This window comes from Rhipicephalus microplus, unplaced genomic scaffold (genome assembly GCF_043290135.1).
Source record: "Rhipicephalus microplus isolate Deutch F79 unplaced genomic scaffold, USDA_Rmic scaffold_34, whole genome shotgun sequence".
NCBI lineage: Eukaryota > Metazoa > Arthropoda > Arachnida > Ixodida > Ixodidae > Rhipicephalus > Rhipicephalus microplus.
In genome coordinates, this window is record NW_027464607.1 from 1,271,529 (window position 1) to 1,293,394 (window position 21,866).

General features: G+C 43.9%; 2 protein-coding genes across 14 annotated transcripts in view; one reads left to right on the forward strand and one right to left on the reverse strand.

Moving 5' to 3' along the window:
- Positions 1-3,484, forward strand: part of LOC119162985 (tRNA (34-2'-O)-methyltransferase regulator WDR6) — a 996,048-nt gene extending 992,564 nt beyond the window's left edge. For all 11 annotated transcript variants that reach the window (XM_075884507.1, XM_075884515.1, XM_075884512.1 and 8 more), the window contains one exon: positions 3,081-3,484. In XM_075884507.1, coding sequence (XP_075740622.1) covers positions 3,081-3,195 — 115 coding nt within the window. In that variant the 3' untranslated portion in view covers positions 3,196-3,484. The remainder of the gene's footprint in view (positions 1-3,080) is intronic.
- LOC119162986 (uncharacterized) overlaps positions 1-21,866 on the reverse strand; it is a 130,884-nt gene that overhangs the window by 102,459 nt on the left and 6,559 nt on the right. The gene's annotated exons all lie outside the window — the stretch shown is intronic.

The window sequence follows — 21,866 nt, forward strand, 5'->3', positions numbered from 1 at the left end:
GCTTATGCGAGTCGCACACTCACTAAAGCTGAGGCCAATTACAGCGTCACTGAAAAAGAGTGCTTGGCGCTAGTGTGGGCCCTTCGCAAGTTCCGCCCTTATTTGTACGGTCGCCCATTCGACCTGGTAACGGACCACCATGCACTTTGTTGGCTCGCCACATTGAAAGACCCTTCTGGCCGCCTAGCTCGGTGGGCACTGCAAATCCAGGAGTACGACATTCGTGTCATCTATCGCAGCGGACGCAAGCATTCTGACGCCGACGCCCTGTCGCGTTCGCCTTTACCTCCCGACTCGGCCTGCGGAACCACTGGTATCTCCATCGCATCTCTCGACCTCGACTCCTTTACCAGTGAACAACACAAGGACCCGTGGATTGCTTCTCTTTTTAACTGTCTTTCTGGATCGTCAACCACTGCGGAACCACCATGCACTTTGTTGGCTCGCCACATTGAAAGACCCTTCTGGCCGCCTAGCTCGGTGGGCACTGCAAATCCAGGAGTACGACATTCGTGTCATCTATCGCAGCGGACGCAAGCATTCTGACGCCGACGCCCTGTCGCGTTCGCCTTTACCTCCCGACTCGGCCTGCGGAACCACTGGTATCTCCATCGCATCTCTCGACCTCGACTCCTTTACCAGTGAACAACACAAGGACCCGTGGATTGCTTCTCTTTTTAACTGTCTTTCTGGATCGTCAACCACTGCGGTACCACGATCTCTCCGACGTCAAGCTGCTCATTTCGCCATTCGTGATCGGCTACTACACCGACGCAACTACGCCCCCGAAGGTCGTAAGTGGCTCTTGGTTGTCCCGCGCAGCTTGCGATCACAAATCTGCGCCTCCTTTCACGACGATCCCCAATGTGGTCATGCCGGAGTTTTCAAAACTTACGAACGCATTCGCCATCGCTTCTACTGGCGCGGAATGTATAATTTCGTTCGAAAATTCGTTATGGGCTGTCCTGACTGTCAACGTCGCAAATCACCGCCTTTCCACTCGTCCGGTGCGCTTCAACCGCTTCCGTGCCCTGCCAAACCTTTCGATCGGATCGGAATTGATCTCTATGGCCCTCTACCGACAACATCAGATGAAAATCGGTGGATTATAGTCGCTGTGGACCATTTAACACGCTACGCTGAGACCGCCGCCCTTCCAAGTGCCACTGCGCGGGACGTAGCATCCTTCATCCTTCATCGCTTCATATTACGACATGGTGCACCTCGAGAACTACTAAGCGATCGAGGTCGAGCCTTCCTATCAGAAGTCGTCACGTCTCTGCTTTCTGAATGCCATGTTGTTCATCGCAAGACCACGGCATACCACCCGCAGACTAACGGACTCACGGAAAGATTTAACCGCACCCTTGGCGATATGCTCGCCATGTATGTGACATCCGATCATACTAACTGGGATCGCATTCTTCCATTCATTACGTTCGCATATAACACCGCGGCACAGTCTACCACTGGATTTTCACCTTTCTTTCTTCTTTATGGACGCGAACCATCCCACACCATCGATACTCTCCTTCCATACCGTCCTGACGCATCCGAATGCCCATCTGTGTCCGAAGCTGCCCGAAATGCGGAAGAGTGCCATGAACTCGCACGCACCTTTACGTCTCGAGAACAACAGCGCCAGAAAGAAAACAACGTCGACTCTTCACAAAGCCCCAGCTATTCCCCGGGATCACTTGTATGGCTGGCTGTTCCTTACCAAACCCCCGGCATTTCCTCAAAACTCGTTCCAAAGTACGAGGGCCCATACCGCGTTTTGGAGCAAACCTCGCCGGTGAATTTTCTCATCGAGCCACTTTCCCCATCTGACGACATGCGCCGGCGTGGACGTGACATCGTCCACGTCGCCCGCCTTAAGCCATATTATAGCCCTCTGCCTCCAGACTCTTAGGTCGCCAGGATGGCTCTTTTTCGGCGGGGGCAAATTGTGAAGAAGAAAGAGCGTCGTTGGCAAGCAACATCGCCACCGCTTTGGTACTGGGTGCTGGGCTTCGCTCGCTCGGCTCGTGCTGATCATCGCCGGCATCTGCTTGACCGTTGCTCTTGCACGATCGTGTTTCTTCGTAGGACCACCGTCGCAACAGTCGTCAATAAACCCTTTTTCAATACATTCGTTTTTTATAAATATATATAAATAAATAATGCTAATTAGTGTGGCACCTAGTGAATAACCATTATTCAATGTTTCTGTGCTCGACGGCTGTCAGGTCGCGTGGGCTAGCCAGTACCATTGTAACAGCCTCTGCGATTATAATAATATCTGAGATCTTATGCCCCAAAAGCACGATACGGTTAGAAAAGGTGCCGTAGTCCTTTCTGTGATTATAATAATATCTGAGATCTTATGCCCCAAAAGCATGATACGGTTAGAAAATAATAATTGATATGTGGGGTTTAACGTCCCAAAACCACCATATGATTATGAGAGACACTGTAGTGGAAGGCTCTGGGAATTTCGACCGCCTGGGGCTCTTTAACATGCACCCAAACTGAGCACACAGGCCTACTTTTCCGCCTCCATCCGAAATGCAGCCGCCGCAGCCGGGATTTGATCCTGCGACCTGCGGGTCAGCAACCGAGTACCTTAGCCACTAGACCACCGCGGCGAGGCTACAGTTAGAAAAGGTGCCGTAGTGAAGGGCTCTGGAAATTTTGACTATATAGGGCTCTTTAAGGTGCATTGACAGCACATGGGCCTCAGTCATTCTGCCTTCACCTAAATGCCACAGTCGTGGTGGAACCTGTGATATTCAGGTTAGCAGCAGAGCACCGTAGCCAGTGATCCACCACGGCGGACTTGTGTGCACGTCTACTCGAACATTTAGAAAATGAAAAAAAGTCTCACTTAGGTGCTCTTTGCAACCCGACAACGAAAGTATACTTTAGAAGCATAATTCTAATTTTCTGTTTGATCAGTGCATTTTGGCTGCACCGGTGTTTTGCTGTGACTTGGCATTAGAATGCTCTTGCCTTTTTAGGCCACTTGTTGCAGATAATTCAGTGCCCTAGTTTCATTCACTATTATTCTTACGGTCCCCTGCTTCTTTCCTCTCTTTCAGAAAAAACAACGAGGATGTCGTGATGGTGGTGGGAGGGGAGGGTTTGGACGTGACCCTGTTTGCTGCCAAGGTCGAGGAGGCCATGATCAGCCAGACGGGCTATTACTTGGCCTAGCACATGACCCAGCTCATTTTTTAGCTGTAAAGTTGGTATTTTTATACAAGCAGATCATGTACCAGAATAGAAAGTTGGGCGAGTTGGTGTGTATTCATATTAAAAGAAAAGCGGCGCACAAAAAGACGGAGACAAAGAAGAGAACCACAAACAGCGCTGCACTCACAACTGAAAGTTTAATCCGAGCAACAAGAATTTAAAAAGTAAAAGCCGCGCATGACAAGTGAGGTACAACGAGATTAAATGATACGCTCATCAATAAAAGTGAACTCTTTTTTGTGCAATGTAACCGAAGTCTGGCTTACGCAAGCATCACGTGACTTGTTAATATGATAGGCTTCAGACACCTCACGGGTGAATTGATCGTGGTGCTTAAAAATAATAACAGTGTTAGACAGATCAGGTGTGCACCCACACGTGGCACAATGCGAAGCCAAATGGGAAGGCGGGCCGTTATGCAAAGGGAGATAGTGCTCCCGCAACCTTTTATTAACACAGCGGCCCGTCTGTCCCACATAATAAAGGCCACAAGATAAAGGAATGCGGTACACCACCCCCACAGCACAAGGCACATACTTATTTCTATGGTTTACAGCACATATCTTTACATCTGGCTTGTCCTTCTTGTCTAGCTGATTTGACACCAATGCACATATCTTTCCCAATTTATTGGGTGCCCTAAAAACCACATCAACTCCGTAGCGGGAACCAACATGTACCTTGATTTGTTGTGGACATCTTGAGGAGGGAAAGGTCATGCATTTTTGTTTCGCTTTTATTATCAGGGGCCTCCCGTGGGAGCTTCTCGCTTAAGTTTACGACTGTGACTGTACAGGCGTGAAAGAAAATACAGGGCAGTGAAAGGGCAGAGTCTTTAAAGCTACAACGAGGTTTCGAATGGCTACCTAGTTTATGTAGTATATACATAATTAGAGCAAAATGTACCTATTTCTACAAGAATGGTGTGATAAAAAATTTATAGCAGAGTACATACACACTATACTCGTTACTTTTTGTATCCAGAGATGTCAATACATACTTCTTGACATTCGTAGGCAGTACTTAATAATGGGCCTTTGTGACCCAGAAATGAAAATCATAAAAAGATGTCTTAATTGTGTATAATTTTTCATAAAAACATGCCAAGAGGGTCTTAATTGTGTATAATTTTTCATAAAAACATGCCAAGAGGCACCCTGATGGCAATTATCAAATAGCTGTGGACTGATTGGTTTTTTGAAATACAATCACTGTTTTCCATATACTCTAAGAAAAAATGGGAGTATATGCTATGCAACAATCATTGTCATTGAACTTGCTCGCACTTTATTTCTTGAAAACCCGGCGCTGGCCACTTCCCTGTCGAGAATAATATTAATAACAGGCGTGACGTTCGTGACCCCGGACTGCCAGAACCGTGGTGATAACGCGAGGAAAGTACTCAAAGTAGATGAGGATTATTGTTATGTGGCAGAAGCTGTCCCTAAATGCTCGATTTCTTTTTAGAGTGTAGGCCAACAGCAAGCTACATGCTCTGAAAATTGTGGTTTGAAGGGCTGCATTACCCATTTGGGTACTGCAGATGCTGGTCTATCAAGCACGATAAGTTGGAAGCATTTTGTATTTAATGACAAGCAAATTCAAAACAAAGTTCATTTTGTGCAATGATGCTTTTTGCTAAAGCATGAAGTAACAATACAATATTGAGTTCATTAAACTGGGGGCAATGGCTCTTCATTTTTCTTTGTACACGCATCATAAGGAAGACAACAAACAAATGTAGACCAATCAAATGTAAGAATAACTTGTTTGTGTGTTACTTAGCAAGTAACTTACCTCCCTTCATCTTGAGTGCAGCGTATAGTTTTTCTTGTGTGAACATGCATTTGCAACATAACAAAGTTGTAAAAACAGCAATCACACATAATTACTCACAGAATTCACTGAGGTGCAACAGCAGTAGAAAAGCATAATCCTTGTATATCGCTCGGCAGTGCATTTTGGTGCTTTCATGAAAACCATTTTATGTCTCGCCTCACTCGGCGCTCTTCAAAATGTAAACTGGGACTAGATAAAACCATCTCCAAATAGATAACCATTGCATGTTCAAGCCAACAAAGCATTCAGCCATGATAAGTCTTGATTGCAACACAGAAAAAATGAAACGAGATGTTAAGTTTTTCTGTAATTTAAAAAAGTCATAGAAATATTTACGCATTTACGTCCAGTTGAATTGGAGCATTCCGAAAGTTAGTGCAACCTGCATGCACTTATCCTGGCCATCATCTTGATTAGCAGAACTATTTGTATAAAGGAGGTGGGTTGTGACATGGGACTTTGTTGAATTGTGCTGACTACGGCCGCAGAATAGGCAAAGGTCTTAAATAGAGCGCCTCCTCTCTCTCTTGGCCACATACAGCAGACTCTCAGTAAATAGAAATCTGTTAAACGGAACCACTGCTTAAGTGGAACTATTTCCTCTGCAATGCTTGGTTGTATTTTGCACCTATGTTCACCTCTCAGTAAACAGAAGTCCTGTTAAATGGAACATATTTTTCCAGTCCCTTCAGGTTCCGTTTACTGAGAGTCTACTGTAATTTAGAAGCCTCCCAGTTGGAGCTGCATTTGTTGCAGGTGTAAATTGCACTATCTTTCAGAATGTTCACATTAAATCAGAGATAAATGCTTAATTATCTCATTGTGACTTTGAAGGAAATGAAAACTTCACATTTTTTTTTTTTTTTTTGCAATAATGGCTCGCTTATCGCGGCTTAAAACCTTGTTTGCTCAAGCATGGGATGGTTAATCATTTGGACATGCTTGCTTGCCAACGGTGGGTGGCGGTGATCAAATTTTTTTTCTTGCTTCATAATAATCACATAAACATAAATAAGCACGAACACTTAAAACCACGATATCGTCATTCCCATATGAATATGCATAAGCACATCAGGCAATGCGTCACACTTTGCCACACATTCAAAGTTTTATTTTTTCCGGCTTTCATTGAAATTGAAATTAGAACTGAAATTGGAAAATTGTAAAGAAAATGGGAAACCTTTCTAAACTGTAGAAGGGCTGCATCCCTTCTGATCAATGAAAAGATTAGAAGAAAGGGAGCTCAGTGGCTGGCAGAAGTACATAAAGAAGATAGAAAGGCAGCTGCGAAATTTTGGAACCATCTAAACTCCCTAAGAAATGAGACGAGCCTAGAGCAGAGTTTTATAACTACAGCCCAAGGTGCCAGGCTAGAAGGGGACGAAGCTATTGAATATATATGAACAAGGATGACAGAAAAATTTCAACAAATTAGTACTTTATGCACCACAATAGACAAGGACGAATCAAGTGGTGCAATGGCTCCATTTTCACAACGACAGTGGGAAAGGGCTGAGAAAAGGATTCCTAGTAGTACATCAACAGGCCCAGATGGCATTCCAATTAGGCTGATAAAGACATTAGGTCCGAAGTCTAAGCAGGCTTTGAGAGAGGCAGTGAGCAAAATAATAATCGATGGTGAAGTTCCCGATGGATGGAAACTTAGCCGGATGAGCATGATCTATAAAGGAAAGGGGGACAAAACTGACATAAACAACTACCCTCCTATAACAGTGACATCAGTGGTCTACAGGCTGGCGATGCAGATTATAAAGGAGAGACTGCAGGCATGGATAGAGGATGAGGGGCTGCTGGGGGAACTGCAGAATGGGTTTCGGAAACTCAGGAGATTGGAAGACAATCTGTTCTCACTAACGCAGTGCATCGAAATAGCAGAAAAAGAACACAGGCCCCTGTGGCTAGCATTTTTGGATATCAACGGAGCGCACGATAGGGTGGTTCAAGAGGAACTGTGGGGAATACTGGACACATAGGCGTAGAAGATGTACTAGTCACTAATTTTTTAAAGGAGATCTATAAAAGTAACAAGGTAGTTATAAAGTGGGAAAAACAGGTATCTAAGCCCAAAGAGGTGAAACGGGGGCTTAGGCAGGGGTGTCCTTTGTCACCCTGGTTATTCGTGATGTACCTACAAGGATTAGAGGCCAAATTAAAGGGAAGTGGACTGAGTTTCAACCTCTCTTTCGTCAAACAAGAAAAACTCATTGAACAGGCACTACCAGCATTGATGTACGCAGATGATATAGTGCTAATGGCCGACAACAAGGAAGATTTGCAGAGAATGGTGGGCATCTGCTGTAATGAGGGAGATAGGTTAGATTTCAGATTCAGTAAGGAAAAATCAGCAGTCATGATTTTTAATGACAATGAAGGTAGTGAGCTTAGAATACAGGAGGTCACGCTAGAGATAACAGATAAATACAAATATCTGGGCGCATGGATAAGCAATGGGACCGAGTACCTAAGGGAACACGAAATATGCGTGTCGACTAAAAGTAACAGGAATGCAGCGGTAATGAAAAACAGGGCACTGTGAAAATAAAATAGGTATGATGTTGTGAGATGAGTATGGAAAGGGGTCATGGTTCTTGGTCTGACGTTTGGCAATGCGGTCTTGTGCATGAGATCAGAAGTTCAAGCAAGATTAGAAATTAAGCAACGCGGAATAGGTAGGCTTGCCTTAGGAGCTCACGGGAATACGCCAAATCAGGGAGTACAAGGTGATATGGGATGGACATCATTTGAGTGCAGGGAAGGTAGCAGCAAGATAAAATTTGAGAAGTGATTGAGAGAAATGGGGGAGGAGCATCGGGCTAGGAAGGTGTTCAGCTACTTTTACACGAAGAATGTCGATACAAAATGCCGTAAGCGAACCAGAAAATTGACTGGTAAATACTTGAAAAACAGCAGGGGGCCAAACCAAAAAGAATTATCGGTTAAGAAGAAGGTGGAGGAAGCTGAGACCGATATGTGAAGAATCGGCATGATTGAGAAGTCTGCACTTGAGATCTATCGAACTGTTAAGCAGGAAATAGCCAAGGAAACGATTTATGATAATACCCGGGGTAATTCTCTACTGTTTGAGGCCAGGACGGGAGTATTGCGAACAAAGACATATCGGGCCAAATAAGAAGGGGTAGACACGGTATGCAGTGCGTGTGGAGAGGAAGAAGAAACTGCCAAACACTTGATAATGTTCCGTAAAGGGCTTCACCCTGTAGTTCAGGTTCATGGCGCAAAGTTTTTCAAAGCACTGGGGTTTAGGGACAGTGAGGGCAAAATAGACTTTAAGCGGGTAGAATTAACTAGAAGGAGGTTATCAGATTGGTGGCTAAAGTCGAGGCACGAATGAAAATTGAACCCTTCACTGCAAAGTACGAATTCTCAACCTCACTATTTAAGGGAAAAAAAAATAAATCTAGTTTTTGGTTCATTAAGTATTACGGCTTGGTGGCGCTAGCCACCGCCTGATCTAAAGGGTACAGCCATATCAATCCATCCATTCATAAATAAATATAAATCTGCATCAGCAGCCTGTAGACCACTGATGTCACTGTTATAGGCAGTAGTTGCTTATGTCAGCTTTGCCCCCTTTCCTTTATAGGTCATGCTTATCCTGCTAAGTTTCTATATATCGGGGACTTCACCATCGATTATTGTTTTTCTCACTGCCTCTCTCAAAGCCTGCTTAGACTTCGGACCCAATGTCTTTATCAGCATAATTGGAATGTCATCAGGGCTTGTGTATGTACTACTAGGAACCCTCTTTTCAGCCCTTCCCCACTCTCGTTGTGAAAATGGAGCCATTGCCCCACTTGATCCATCCTTGTCTATTGTGGTGCATAAGGCACTTTTTTTTGAAATTTTTCTGTCACCCTTTTTCTTATATATTCAATAGCTTCATCCCCTTCTAGCCTAGCACCTTGAACTGTACTTATAAACCACTGTTCTAGGCTTGTCTCATTTCTTAGGGAATTCAGATGGTCCCAAAATTTCACAGCTGCCTTCTACCCTTTTTATGTACTTCTGCCAGCCACTGAGGCACCTTTGTTCTAATCTTTTCATTGATCAGAAGGGATGCTATCCTTCTAATGCTTAGAAAGATGTCTCATTTTCTTTCAACATCATCTGTCGGTTCACCCCGCTGCTAACCATGTCTGGGTTTCCTAGAGTATTCCTGACATTTTGCTATGACTCTCTTAACTTCCTCATCCCACCAACTCTTGTGTTTGTATCTTCCGGGGTGACTGTCACGTTCCTTGGCAAGCTCTAGCTCAATCAGTCTAATTAGATGCGTGTATGTCCTCACTATTTTATTATCCTAAGTGATTACTTTCTCAATTTGTTTAGTGGCTATTTCAATTTGCCTTTCTGAATAAAAATTTTCCTGTAGTTGCTCATCTTGTCTCCTTACCACTTTCACTGCTCTTCCAAAACTTAGCTTGATAAGTTTGTGATCACTACCTAGACTTCTGGAGCCACCTTCATCTGTGTGCATTCCCCTGAGCTTATCATACATCCTATGTGACATCAGTGCGTAATCTATCGTCCACTGCAGCCTTTCTACCTCCCATGTTATTAGCACTTCACACTTCTTGGTACTGTTGCAAATGATGAAATCATGCCTTTCACACATATGCATGATCATTTTGCCTGTCGGGTCAGTATACCCATATATATCTTCTATGTGTGCATTCATGTCTCCTAGGATATTTATCTCGCATTATCCTCCTAATTCCTCAATGTACTTTGATGTACACTCCATTATTGCCTGGTTTCTTTCTGGCTTTCTGGCCTTTGCTGCCATCGAAATGTACACCAAACTAAAGAGTGGCATCTGCCCAGCTACTTTCCCTCTTAACCATAAATGTTCCATCCATCCCTGCTTGACTCTTTGCAAACCCATACTTTTATATATGAATGCACCAATTCCATCCCCATTTTTGCTGCCTTCTGTTCCTTTGCAATATTCCCATACGTAGTCCGGATTGCAAGGTGGTTGCTCTGTGTCCCGAAGATGTGTCTCCACAACTCCATATACCATGAGCTCCTCCTGCCTCAACTGCTCTTCTATCTCTTCCCACTTAAACCGATTCCTGCCACCCTGCATGTTAATATAGCCAATGTCTGACTGAGGTCGGCTCTTGTGCTTACGTTGATTTCTTGTTCCACGGACTCCGTGTGGCTTGAATATTTGTGCCCCTTTAGAACCATCTTTGGCTACACTGTTGGCCTCAAGGCTCTGGGTCCCCCTATTTTTACACGTACCCACAGCGTCCTCTGGGGCATTGTTGTATGGGGTTCACAAATGAAAAGTGCATACACGGCAGTGAGAACAAATTGTGTGGCACAAAACAAAGTAAGAACAAATCAAAATTAGATAAATCACAGCATACAATATATGCACACAATACAAGCTGGACATTTCTGCTTTGTTAAATGAAAAGAAAAACGTGAACAGTGGAAAGAAAAAAAAGCGACATTGTGTAACAACATACTCCTTTACCCCGCTTAGGCGCCTGCGTAAGCAGGCGTTTGGTGTGTAGCGGCACCACGGACCCAAGCTAACGGGCGGGTTTCGACTCCCTCCCACATCTAGCCGTGCGTGGCTTTGCCGTGTCCGGGAAAAGGGGATCCTGGAGGTTGAGCCGACGCCCGGTGATTGGACCTTTGAGCCCCCCCCCCAGTAGAGACAACACACCCCTTTGGCCCTTTCTTCACGTAGATGGCACCCCTGGGCTGACCCACCCAGGGGAAATCGGCAGTCGCCTTTTCCTGTCTCTCGCTACATCTTCGTTTTTCCCCCCACGTTTTGTCTGTCCTGTCTACTCCTCTCTTCTATTTGCTTCCTTGTTCTCTGGCGGCAAGGGTTAACTTTGTGTGGCTGGCCACCCTGAGTTAAGCCATATTCGGATAGTCGTGGTATACAGCTGGCGTGGGCAGTTCTTGCACGTGAGACCCTGTCCCATCCCCTCGTTGGGCTCCATGGTGGGCGGCTACTACTGCGGCTGAAGCACACACAAACTAGATGGACTCTCCAGTCCTTTCACCTGATCGCCGCCCTCAAAAGAAGACACGCATCAATGTAACATCAAAATTTTTCACTAACAATCAATCCACATTCCCAAGATTCCATGTGATTCACAGCGAACACGCAGCAAGAACAGCGAGACATGTCTCCCCTTTCAAAGCGTCCGAAACCCTTACCGACACCTTAGGGCAGGGGTATAAAATCAAGAAACTAGCCAATGGTGACCTTCTTTTGGAAGTACTGTACAAGCACCAGTATGAGAACCTTTCAAAAATCACTGCCTTCGAAGACATTCCAGTGTCTATTACACCTCATCGATCACTAAACACTGTCCGAGGCATCATTTCTGATGATGACCTCAAATATGTAAGTGAAGAAGAACTCCTGGATAGACTGAAGGACCAAAACATCACAAATGTGTATAGAATAAAAATTGAATGAGCAAAAAAAAGGAAATACAAACAAAGCACTTCGTTCTCACTTTCACATCGAGCATACTACCAGGAATTGTGGAGGTTGGATACCCTAGCAAAAATTCTGATAGAAAAACTGATAGGCTATCAGGTTATTGACAGTTGTATCAGTCTATAGGTGTATCAGTCTATGAGTGTATCAGTGTACCAGTCTATCAGTGTACCAGTCTATCAGTGTACCAGTACTCGTGTGCCAGACTATAAGTGTAGCATTCTACTCTGATAGGTCCACAAGCGAATCGGTGCTTAGCCAACTGGCAGGTGCACCGCTACATCAGAGCAAGCAGGACACAAATATGAACACAGAAATCAAACAAAATATTTTATTTGATGTGCCATTCCTTGGTTAATCTTGATTTCATAAAGTCAATAATTTTGTTTGTCAAAGCTTTATTGAGGAGCTTCTTCATTTGTTCAACCTTTCCAATCAGAACGGTGTGCTTCAAAAAAATGGTTGAAGAAATCTGCATGATCAAAAACAAAGCAAGTTACAGGCACTTATTAAGCGACAATTATGTGCACTCTAAATAGAGGAGTCAATATGACAAGGAAATAATTAGGAGTGCTACCAGTCTGCCTCTCTAATATTGTTTAAAATTAGTTTGTGGATTCTTGCATAAATGTACCCAGCTCCAGTAGGCAAAAGCACACTTGAAGCTTTAGTAAATAATTATAACACAAGTTGACAGTGAAACCTCGGCTGATTACGTGCAAAAATGGAGCCGCCAACTTCCATGAATTTCGGTCAGATTGCAAAATTTCACCTACCAGAAAATACAGCATATGTTTCTTTCTCTTAGGGAGATTTCGCCTCCCCTTTAGACCGATTGGAGGCTGCACCAGTAACACTTCTACCGACTTGGCCTGCTGTATGAAAAATGGTAACGGCCGCCTCACAAACAAAATGGGTCTGTCTTTTCAAGCCCATGGGGTGATTGTACAACCTCTTGGGAACGGCAATTCCTTTGCTCCGATGCACCTATAAAACAAGTCCAAGATGATGTGCACACATTAGTTTGTCAATGCACATTTTCTCATTAAAAAGCAAAACAATATATCTTCAAGACAAAGCATACCAGAGGTTTATGATACCTCTCTGTCAGTGGGCACATAATTGATAAGCGGTGCAGCCTCCCTCACACTTGAGTTGGCTACTTCAGGGCTGTCCGTGGTCACTGTGGTGGTTCCAGCGTAGCAGCACATAGTGGTGGCAAAGGTGCAAGTCGCTTCTGTTTTTGAGGCTTGTGCTGCAACACCCGCAAAGGACAAGGTTCTTTGCTGCAATGAAAAAGTAGAGTGTGCAGAAATAAAGTATATTGCACCCTTAATTGTCACAGTAGCATCCTAGGTTTGCATGGTCAAATAATATATATGATAAACATAGCATGCAATTGAGATATGCAATTAAAGTGTAATGATACGTTGCATGTCACGTCTCAAAACCATGGTTTGATTATAGGGGATGCCATAGTGAAGGGCTCAAGAAATTTTGACCAAATGGTGTTCTTTTTAATATCCACCACACTGTGAAAGTTGTAAAAGCACATTTTCAAGTGATTAGAAAAACATGCATGCATCCATGCCGCCCATGAGCTTACATTGCATTCTGCTTTCCAGCAAAATTGCACGCTTTAAGAATAGGGCATCTTGCTGCTGCATACAACCCTAGCAGCAGTGCGTTACAACAGCTTATGAAGAAATGATAAACCTGTTTGGAAATTTTTGCTGCAAAGGGCATTTTTCATTAGGCTTATTCTTTCTAATGCTTTTGTATTTTGAGCCCTCAGTATATATATTCACTTCCTTCAGAAGCTCTTTCTCTGTTCTTTTTTTTAGCATTAGCAAACAGCAGGCCTCCCTGCTGCTTCTTAAAAGGGTTGCTGACGTGCTTTGTCTTCTGCTTAACAGCAGCTTGACGTCGTGTTTCTTACAACTGCAGACAACCCAACACACAAATTTCACTGCTAGTTCGCAAGCACAAGCAGGGCGTATATCCGCACAAGCAAAAATAATTTTAAACCAGTCAATTGTAAAAAAAAAAAAATGCGACTAAGCTGCGCTGATTCCACGATAGAATAAAATAAAATAGCTCTTCAGCATGCTGCAACTTTACCAACACCTTCAATACGACGTTCCGGCGCCCGCGCAGTAGCGGAGCAGCGATGCCCTGATATATTCGCTAGGGGGGGGGGGGGGGGGGAGGAGTATATCAGAGCATTGGTGCTTCATGTGTGACACGGCACCACGTGCAGAGCAAAATTGGCTGTCGATTGTAATTGCGCCGCAGTAGCACATCAGCCGCAATGTCAACGATTGCCAAACTTGGCTGTCGGTAATAATTACGCTGCAAGTAGCATATCAGCTGCAGTGTGACCAATTGCAACTTACTTCTTAAACGACTCATTGTCCACTTCATTTGAACTGCATCCATCGGAGGAGTCGCAATCGGGTCTGCGTAATGGATGGTCGTTTTTCTGTTGCATTCCTTGCATCATCCTCGGTGGCTAAGAAAATATGACCAGTAAATACCTTCAGAACAACTGCTTCTTCCTCTTTGTTTTTGTATTGGGAATACAAGAGGCGCGGACTTACCGTAAAGCTTAATCACTTGAGCGTGATAGTGGCCGCAGTGTGTGTTATCCTTCCAGAACACTCGGTACCACTTGTGAGGATCAAAATTGCCTGTATCCTTCGGATTGATGTACTTACATGCACTTACCGGGACTATTAATTTTTAATTATCATCGCGAAACCAAACATCTTGGAGAATTGCGAGTGTACAGGCGCGATACTGAGCAATTAAGAGACGCAACAATGTTCACATGCACTACACACGCACCAAGGCCGCCACGAACTTGCTATTGATGACGATGGCAGTGCCATTTGTGGATCTCCGAAGTACTTTATGCAACCACGAGTCCACGACTTCTTCCTCAACACAACGCAATTTAGTTTTTGAAAACAAAAATATTTATTTGTGAAACATTTACTTCATGTTTTTACAACCTTAGAGGGTAGTTTTTTTAGAGCTCATAGCAAATAATATAGAAACAATGAATGCAAATACTGTAAAAAGGTGACGCTGTGCATAGCCTCCGAAATGGCAAACGCGCAATGACGGGCGCGCAGCGGCAATTTCAGAGGTCATGCGCTGTGTCGCCATATTCGCGTTGGTTAGGCTAGGTGGCGTTAGCCGTCACCCAATTTAAAGGTGACGGCTAACGCCAAAATTAAAGGTGAAAGTGAACGCTGGATGACAGAGATACACGAAAAAAAGGAGGCCGCGCCTAGGATTTTTTGGAGCCACATAAAGGCGCTAGGTAGGAAGTCTGTCACAACGCAACAACATATTCTAGATGAAGGAGGAAATCAATTGGAAGGGTACGAAGCGCTAGGTTACATCCAAAAGGTAACAGCCGATTCGTTTCAAAAGAGCGTCCAGGGGATCTCCCCGGTGAGTAAAAGTGTGGCGGAGAAAGCAACAGAGGAAGAGCTAGTACTTGATAATTTCAACTGGAAAAAGGCCGAAGGAAAAATTCCAAAGCGCACTGCCGCGGGTTTAGATGGGATTCCCGTTAGCCTCATTAACGAACTAGGACATAACACTAAAGAAGCATTGTTAAAAGCAGTAGAAAAAAGCTTAAAGGACGGACAAATACCGGACAGTTGGCGACAAAGTAGAATGAACTTAATCTATAAAGGCAAGGGAGAAAAGGACAAGATTCGCTCGTATAGACCACTAACCATTACATCGGTACTATACAGGATGGCGATGCAAGCAGTAAAAATGAAAATAGAAACATGGGCCGAACATAACGATATTTTGGGAGAACTTCAGAACGGATTTCGAGTCGACAGGCGGTTAGACGATAACCTGTTTGTTCTCACTCAGTGTATAGAAATATCCAAAATAGAGCATAGGCCCTTGTACGTGGCTTTTCTAGACATCACTGGGGCATACGACAACGTTAATCAGGAAATTTTTTGGGATATATTGAAAGGAATGGGCATGGGCGACGACTGTATACAGCTTTTGAGGGAGATATACCGAGAAAATACAGTTTGCATAGAGTGGGAAGGAATGCGTAGCAAAGAGAACGTTGAGGTTAGCAGGGTTCTGATACAGGGATGTCCTTTGTCCCCGCTGTTATTCATGCTGTACATGGTGAGTATGGAAAAAGCGCTAGAAGGTAGCAACATTGGTTTTAATCTGTCACACAAACAGGGCGGCATGATGATTGAGCAGAAGCTTCCAGGTTTATTTTATGCGGACGATATCGTCTTATTTGCGGACAGTCGAGATGATATACAGCAGCTGGCGAATATATGCGGAAGGGAAGGTGAAGCTCTTGGACTAGGATTCAGTGTAACGAAGTGTGGATTGATGGTATTCAATGATCCCTGTGATCAGACGGTGTCCATACAAGGCCAAGAAATACCGAGGGTAAGTGAATACAAGTACCTTGGAGTATGGGTAAATGAGAGTGATAGATACATGGAGGTACAGGAAAAAGCCTCGGCAGCAAAAGGAAAGAGGAATGCGGCAATAATGAAGCACAGAGCGTTGTGGGGATACAATAGGTATGAGGTGCTTCGAGGTCTGTGGAAGGGTGTAATGGTTCCAGGGCTTACTTTTGGGAACTCAGTGGTGTGCATGAGGGCAGAGGTGCAAGCGAGAATGGATGTAAATCAAAGGACTGTGGGACGCCTCGCGTTGGGTGCTCACGGGAAGACGACAAACGAGGCTGTAAAGGGCGATATGGGGTGGGCAGGTTTTGAGGCGAGGGAAGCGCAGAGCAAAATAAGGTTCGAAGAAAGGCTAAGAAATATGAAGGAGAGTAGATGGGCAGAGAAGGTGTTCCGTTATTTGTATAGGAAGAGCGTGGACACACAGTGGAGAAAAAGAACTAGAAGACTCACTAGTAAGTATACGGCTGGTATTGTAAGCCGTATGTCAACAAAGAGCGTTAAGGGAAAAGTCAGGGAGGCGGAGAGGATTTACTGGATGGCAGCTATGGAGAAAAAACCGGCTTTGAGTAACTACCGAAAGGGCAAAAATGAAATAAGGAGGGAGGCATTTTACGATAATTCAAGGGGAAGCGCTTTACTGTTTGAAGCGAGATCGGGTTGCCTTAGAACGCGTAGTTATAAAGCAAGATTCAGTAAAGAAGAAGAACAATGCACATGCTGCGGGAAAGATAAGGAAACGGCGGAGCATGTTCTGATTGAATGTGAAGATATCCACCCAGGTGTACGTTTGGGCACGAGCCTACAGGAAGCCTTGGGTTTTAGGGACAACAATGGAAAGCTGAACACACCCGCGATTGAAATAAGTAAGAGACGGTTAGAGTATTGGTGGCAGAAAATTAGAGAGAAAGGACAAAAATAAATATTGGAAAAATAAAATATGGACAGTGTGCCGTAAATGGCAGAGAACTTAAGCTGAAAATTTACCTTTTTTTCCATTAAGATAGAATTTATCGAAGTAGAGGCATTAGGCCAACATAAAAAGAAAAAAAGGTTTTTTTTTTTTTTTTTTGTCGAGCCTGGTGGCATACTTGGCACATAGCCTCCTCTATAACTATATAGGAGGCTATGCTTGGCACCACCCCGTTATAAAGGGTACGCTCATAGCATCCATCCATCCATTAAAGGGTACAGCCGTATCAATCCATTCATCCATTTATCTATCACATTTATATGGCTACAATCATCTAGCCATAATGGCAGTCAGCGACCACCATGGCGGCGACCACCTTCCTCCGTGGCGACCTCAGTACAATACACTTTCACCACGCGAGGGGTTCTGTAGATTCACTACCTCGCGCCGTGATCTCGCGGCACATGTTATAGTTTACGACAAAATCCGCGCCGCGTGCTTAACATTCAAGGCACAGCAAGCAGGTTGTGAATGTGAAGGCTTGGTCGATGTAATCGATCTTTACCCGTTTACTTATTATCAGTCCCGCAGCCTCACTTTTCGTGGACACCATCAAGCGCGCTACTTGAAGTTTGCGTCAAGTTCGACGAGAGATGGATTCAACTCAACCCCTGCCTCGATCAAAAAGAAGAAAAAAAAAACGCTATTTGGAGCCTGGATCGCAATATGTAGTACCTCGGACAAGGAGCGGTGGGGGCGCCCAGTCGGCCAACCAGCTACACTCAGCAAGAGCATTCCTCAGTCTTTAGCTGGTAATTGATGTTCTGGAGTAGCGGCCTTCGACACGTGAAGTCTGAGTGATGCGCATGGTGAGAGCAATGAAAATCCTGATCCCGACGACACTTACGGCTTCGAGGAAAACTCGCTCAGCGATTCCGACCGGACTGCAGATGCGGCTCGCGACAATGTTGTAATGAGTGACACTTTTTAAATGCAACAATGGCATGTATTTTACACTGGTGCATGTCAATAAACTGCCAGGCTCTGTGTGTGTGCTCATGTGTGAGGCTTACATGAAAATTATTCAAGAACCCATCTCACATTGGTATTTGCTCAGAAACAGAGAAAAAAGTTGTGCTTGAAGGATGTGGCCAGTGTATTTGCACATGAAAGTTGGATGTGTTTGCTATGTTGCTGATGTACCAAACTTGTTTAAAACTTGTGACATATATAGCCAGTCTAATATAAGTTTAGCAAGGTAGAACAACTAAATGTTGACTCGATCCTTTCTATTGATGTTCTCTTCACAACTGAACTTTTCTCATTGTAGGCAGTTTCTTGTGTGTGTGTGGGCGTGTGTTTTGCAGTCAAATGATTTAGCCTTAATTTGTACATGGTTTTTGATTTATCAATCTTGTGAGGATTACAGGCAAGTAATATAGCAGGTCTGTGCCACCGCTTGGGCTCTGTGAAAAGACACACCTGTGAATAACAGATGCTGCTATCAACATATCAGCCAAATCTTGTAGCTGCAAGTGACTTTTTTCATATAGATGACTGTGCTCACTTCGAATTTTCGGATGCCTGTATGTGGTGTAAAACAACTGAAAGCATGCTATTGGCCTATAGCCGAAATAAATCAAGAGCAGCGTTTTAATCGAATGTGCTTCTTGCCACAGTGTGCTGCCACATGCTGGCACTGCTGTCCAAAATCTAACATTGCATAGTCACACTCGCACATGGGAATGGCAACACGAAAAAGCTACTGTGTTTCTTCAAGCATGCTCTAGCTCATAATGTGTGCTTACATATCGCACTTCTTTACTGCCATTCCTCCCTGTAGTTTTTGGCGCAGCTTGTTGGGACCGACGAGAAAAAAAAGAAAGCGGTTGAAGTGTGCAATAAACCCCTCAACTTACTTTGAAATATTTCTGGCAGTGAATTTGCGAGGCATTAAGTTGTGATGATGAAGTCAATTAATGATCACTCAAAGAAGCATTTCATTATTTAAATTATCTCATCCAGTATGGATTATGACACTAATGTAGTGGCTCGTCATTAAAGGCAAAGCACTATGTGGGAGAGACAGCTGGGGTTGGCTTGTGTTGTGAAACGGAGAAACTGCAGCACCACCCGAGGCTTTGGAATCCACGCTGTTTGGAAAAATTATTGTATCAGCAAGCTCATTTCACAGTAGTGGACTGATTATTAAGTTATCTCCCTTGGAATGTTTACTGGCCCTATAACTTAACATTTAGAAATTATGTTAATATTGCTCTGTGATGAGAAGTTTTGTTTGTATTGTTTCAAGTTATGTTTATACTGTCATCTGATAAGCTTTGGATACTAGTATCTTGAAATTTCTAGACATCATCTATCATTGTCAGCATTAACTGTGTTGCTATCTGGCACCTGCAATCCCATTTGTACACAGAATAAAGCGTTCATCTAGGCTGACAGCAGCTTTGCATATTTAAAGCTCAGTTTGTCAATTATGCACCACCATGAAACATTGTATATTTTATTCTATGCATCCAAAAGCTGCCAGTTGCACTCTTTGAGTCATCATAATATTTCACACAATGGTCATCAAGTGTTCAATAGAAAACACTGATACAGTAATATACATGCAGAAATGACCAATGATATATATGTGGACAGTGTGTTCAAAAAAAAAAAGAAGTACCGTTAAAATGACAGTAATGCATCTTGAAGATCCAATAAATGAACAAAAGACTAAAAACCTAAAGACTAATATATGCCATAAAAATGACCAATCAAACTTATTCAAAAGCTGGTAGCACTGTTAAGACTGTGTATCAGTCTGATATGAGACTGGTAGCACTGGTAAGAAAATGTATCAGACTGATATGAATGTCTATAAGAACTGGTAAGACTTTGTATCAGTCTGGTACAAGACTGGTACAACTTATAGGAAACTGTATCAGACTGATACAGACCTCTATCAGAATTTTTGCTAGGGTACACTAAACTCAAACTACGCCCATACATACCAAACCTGCAACGCTGCTTTAAATGCCAACTATACGGCCACGGATCACAGAGCTGCAGAGGCCAAAACACATGTGCTAAGTCTGCCTCTCACGAACACACTTTTGAAAATTGCGAAGTCAAACCACACCACTGTGTGAACTGCGAGGGTAGTCATCCTGTGTACTCGCGTGCTTGCCCAATATGGAAACAAGAAAATAGCATTGTTACTCACAAAGTTAAGGACAACATCAGCTTCAGAGAAGCGCGGAAGCGTCTTTCATTGATGGAAAGCAGAAGCTACTCCGTTGTGCTGCAACAGGGCTCGGCAACACAGCGGCCTTCAGCGCCTGCCCAGGGCACACCTAGTGACGTCAGGGCAGGGCACCCAGCGCCCAAAGTGGACACAGCTCCCACTGCACCACTACTTCAAACTCAGGCTGTGCGAACTCTAGGGTCAGCGAGCCTCAAAGCCTTTCTCCATGCGGCGAGGCTAAATGAGAAGCAATCCGTACAATCAGGACGGACGTCCATCGTGTCAGGTGATGCGATGGACACAAGTCAGGGTAGTCTTGGACCATCGACGTTAGAACGACGGCGGGACTCCTTAGATCGGAAAAAAGACAAGCCCAGAATCACTGGGCCTGATAACAGAACTTTACATATACCAAAACAAAGTTTTACACTACCCGTAACATACAACATGGCTTTTATACACGGAACTACAGGGGACTCCTACATAACTTACATACTAGCCACTTTCTCACCGGTATCCTTGTGTTTACAAGAAACTAATATAGGTCCTTAACATAGAAACATCTTGAAAAACTACAGTGTACTCCGGCACGACCGAGAGCAGGCATGTAGGCTCTCAGGATATGTTGCAACTATAGTCAAAAGCGGAGTACCAGCGCGAGAACACAAACTTACAACCAGAATAGAAGCCGTGGCGGCCACCATACACACATTTAAATCAATTACATTGTGCAGGGCATACTTCGAGCCACATCTTAAAATATCCATTTCTGATTTAGAACACCTTGTAGAACAGCTGCCAGAGCCATTTTTGGTGGTTGAATATTTCAATGCACACTCCATTTTTTGGGGTAGTGAAAAAACTGACACTAGAGGCCAAATCATTGAAAATTTTTTATTGAACAATAACATATGCCTTTTAATACAGGAAAAGCAACCTACTTCTTTCCTAGCTCAAGAAAAATGAGCTGCATAGACTTATCATTTTGTTCACCCTCTGTTTTTATGGATTTTAAGTGGGATGTACTAAACGACCCATATGGAAGCAACCATCTACCCATACTAATCAGCCAAACAACAACACCTCAAGTCATTTAACAAAAACCACGACGTTGGAAGCTACATTTAGCTGACTGGGCCCTATTCCTAGAAAAGGCTTGTCTGGAAGAAATAGGGACAGAAGGCCTCAACGTAGATGAACAAAACGAATGTACTACAAACTGCATCGTAACAGCTGCCCGGCTATCTATCACTCGGACATCTGGACTCACAAAAGAAAATCACAAAACATGGTATACATGCAAATGCAGAGAAGCTAAAAAGAAGCAAAATAAAGCCTGGGGAACCTTTCGCAGGTACCCAACACCGGAAAACTTTGTAAGTTTTAAAAAAGCTAGAGCCAAGGCCAGATACAACCGTCACAATGCTGAAAAAGCATCGTGGCAAAAGTACATCCTCTTCTATAAACAGCACCACCACATCAAAGGAAATGTGAAAACGGGTCAGGAAGATAGACGGCGAGTTTTCTCCATTCACTGTACCGTTGCTGACGCCTCCTGGCGTACAGACAAGTATTGACGAACAGGCGAATATTCTAGCTGAATTCTTCTGTGCTGTTTCCAGCTCGCCACATTATACACAG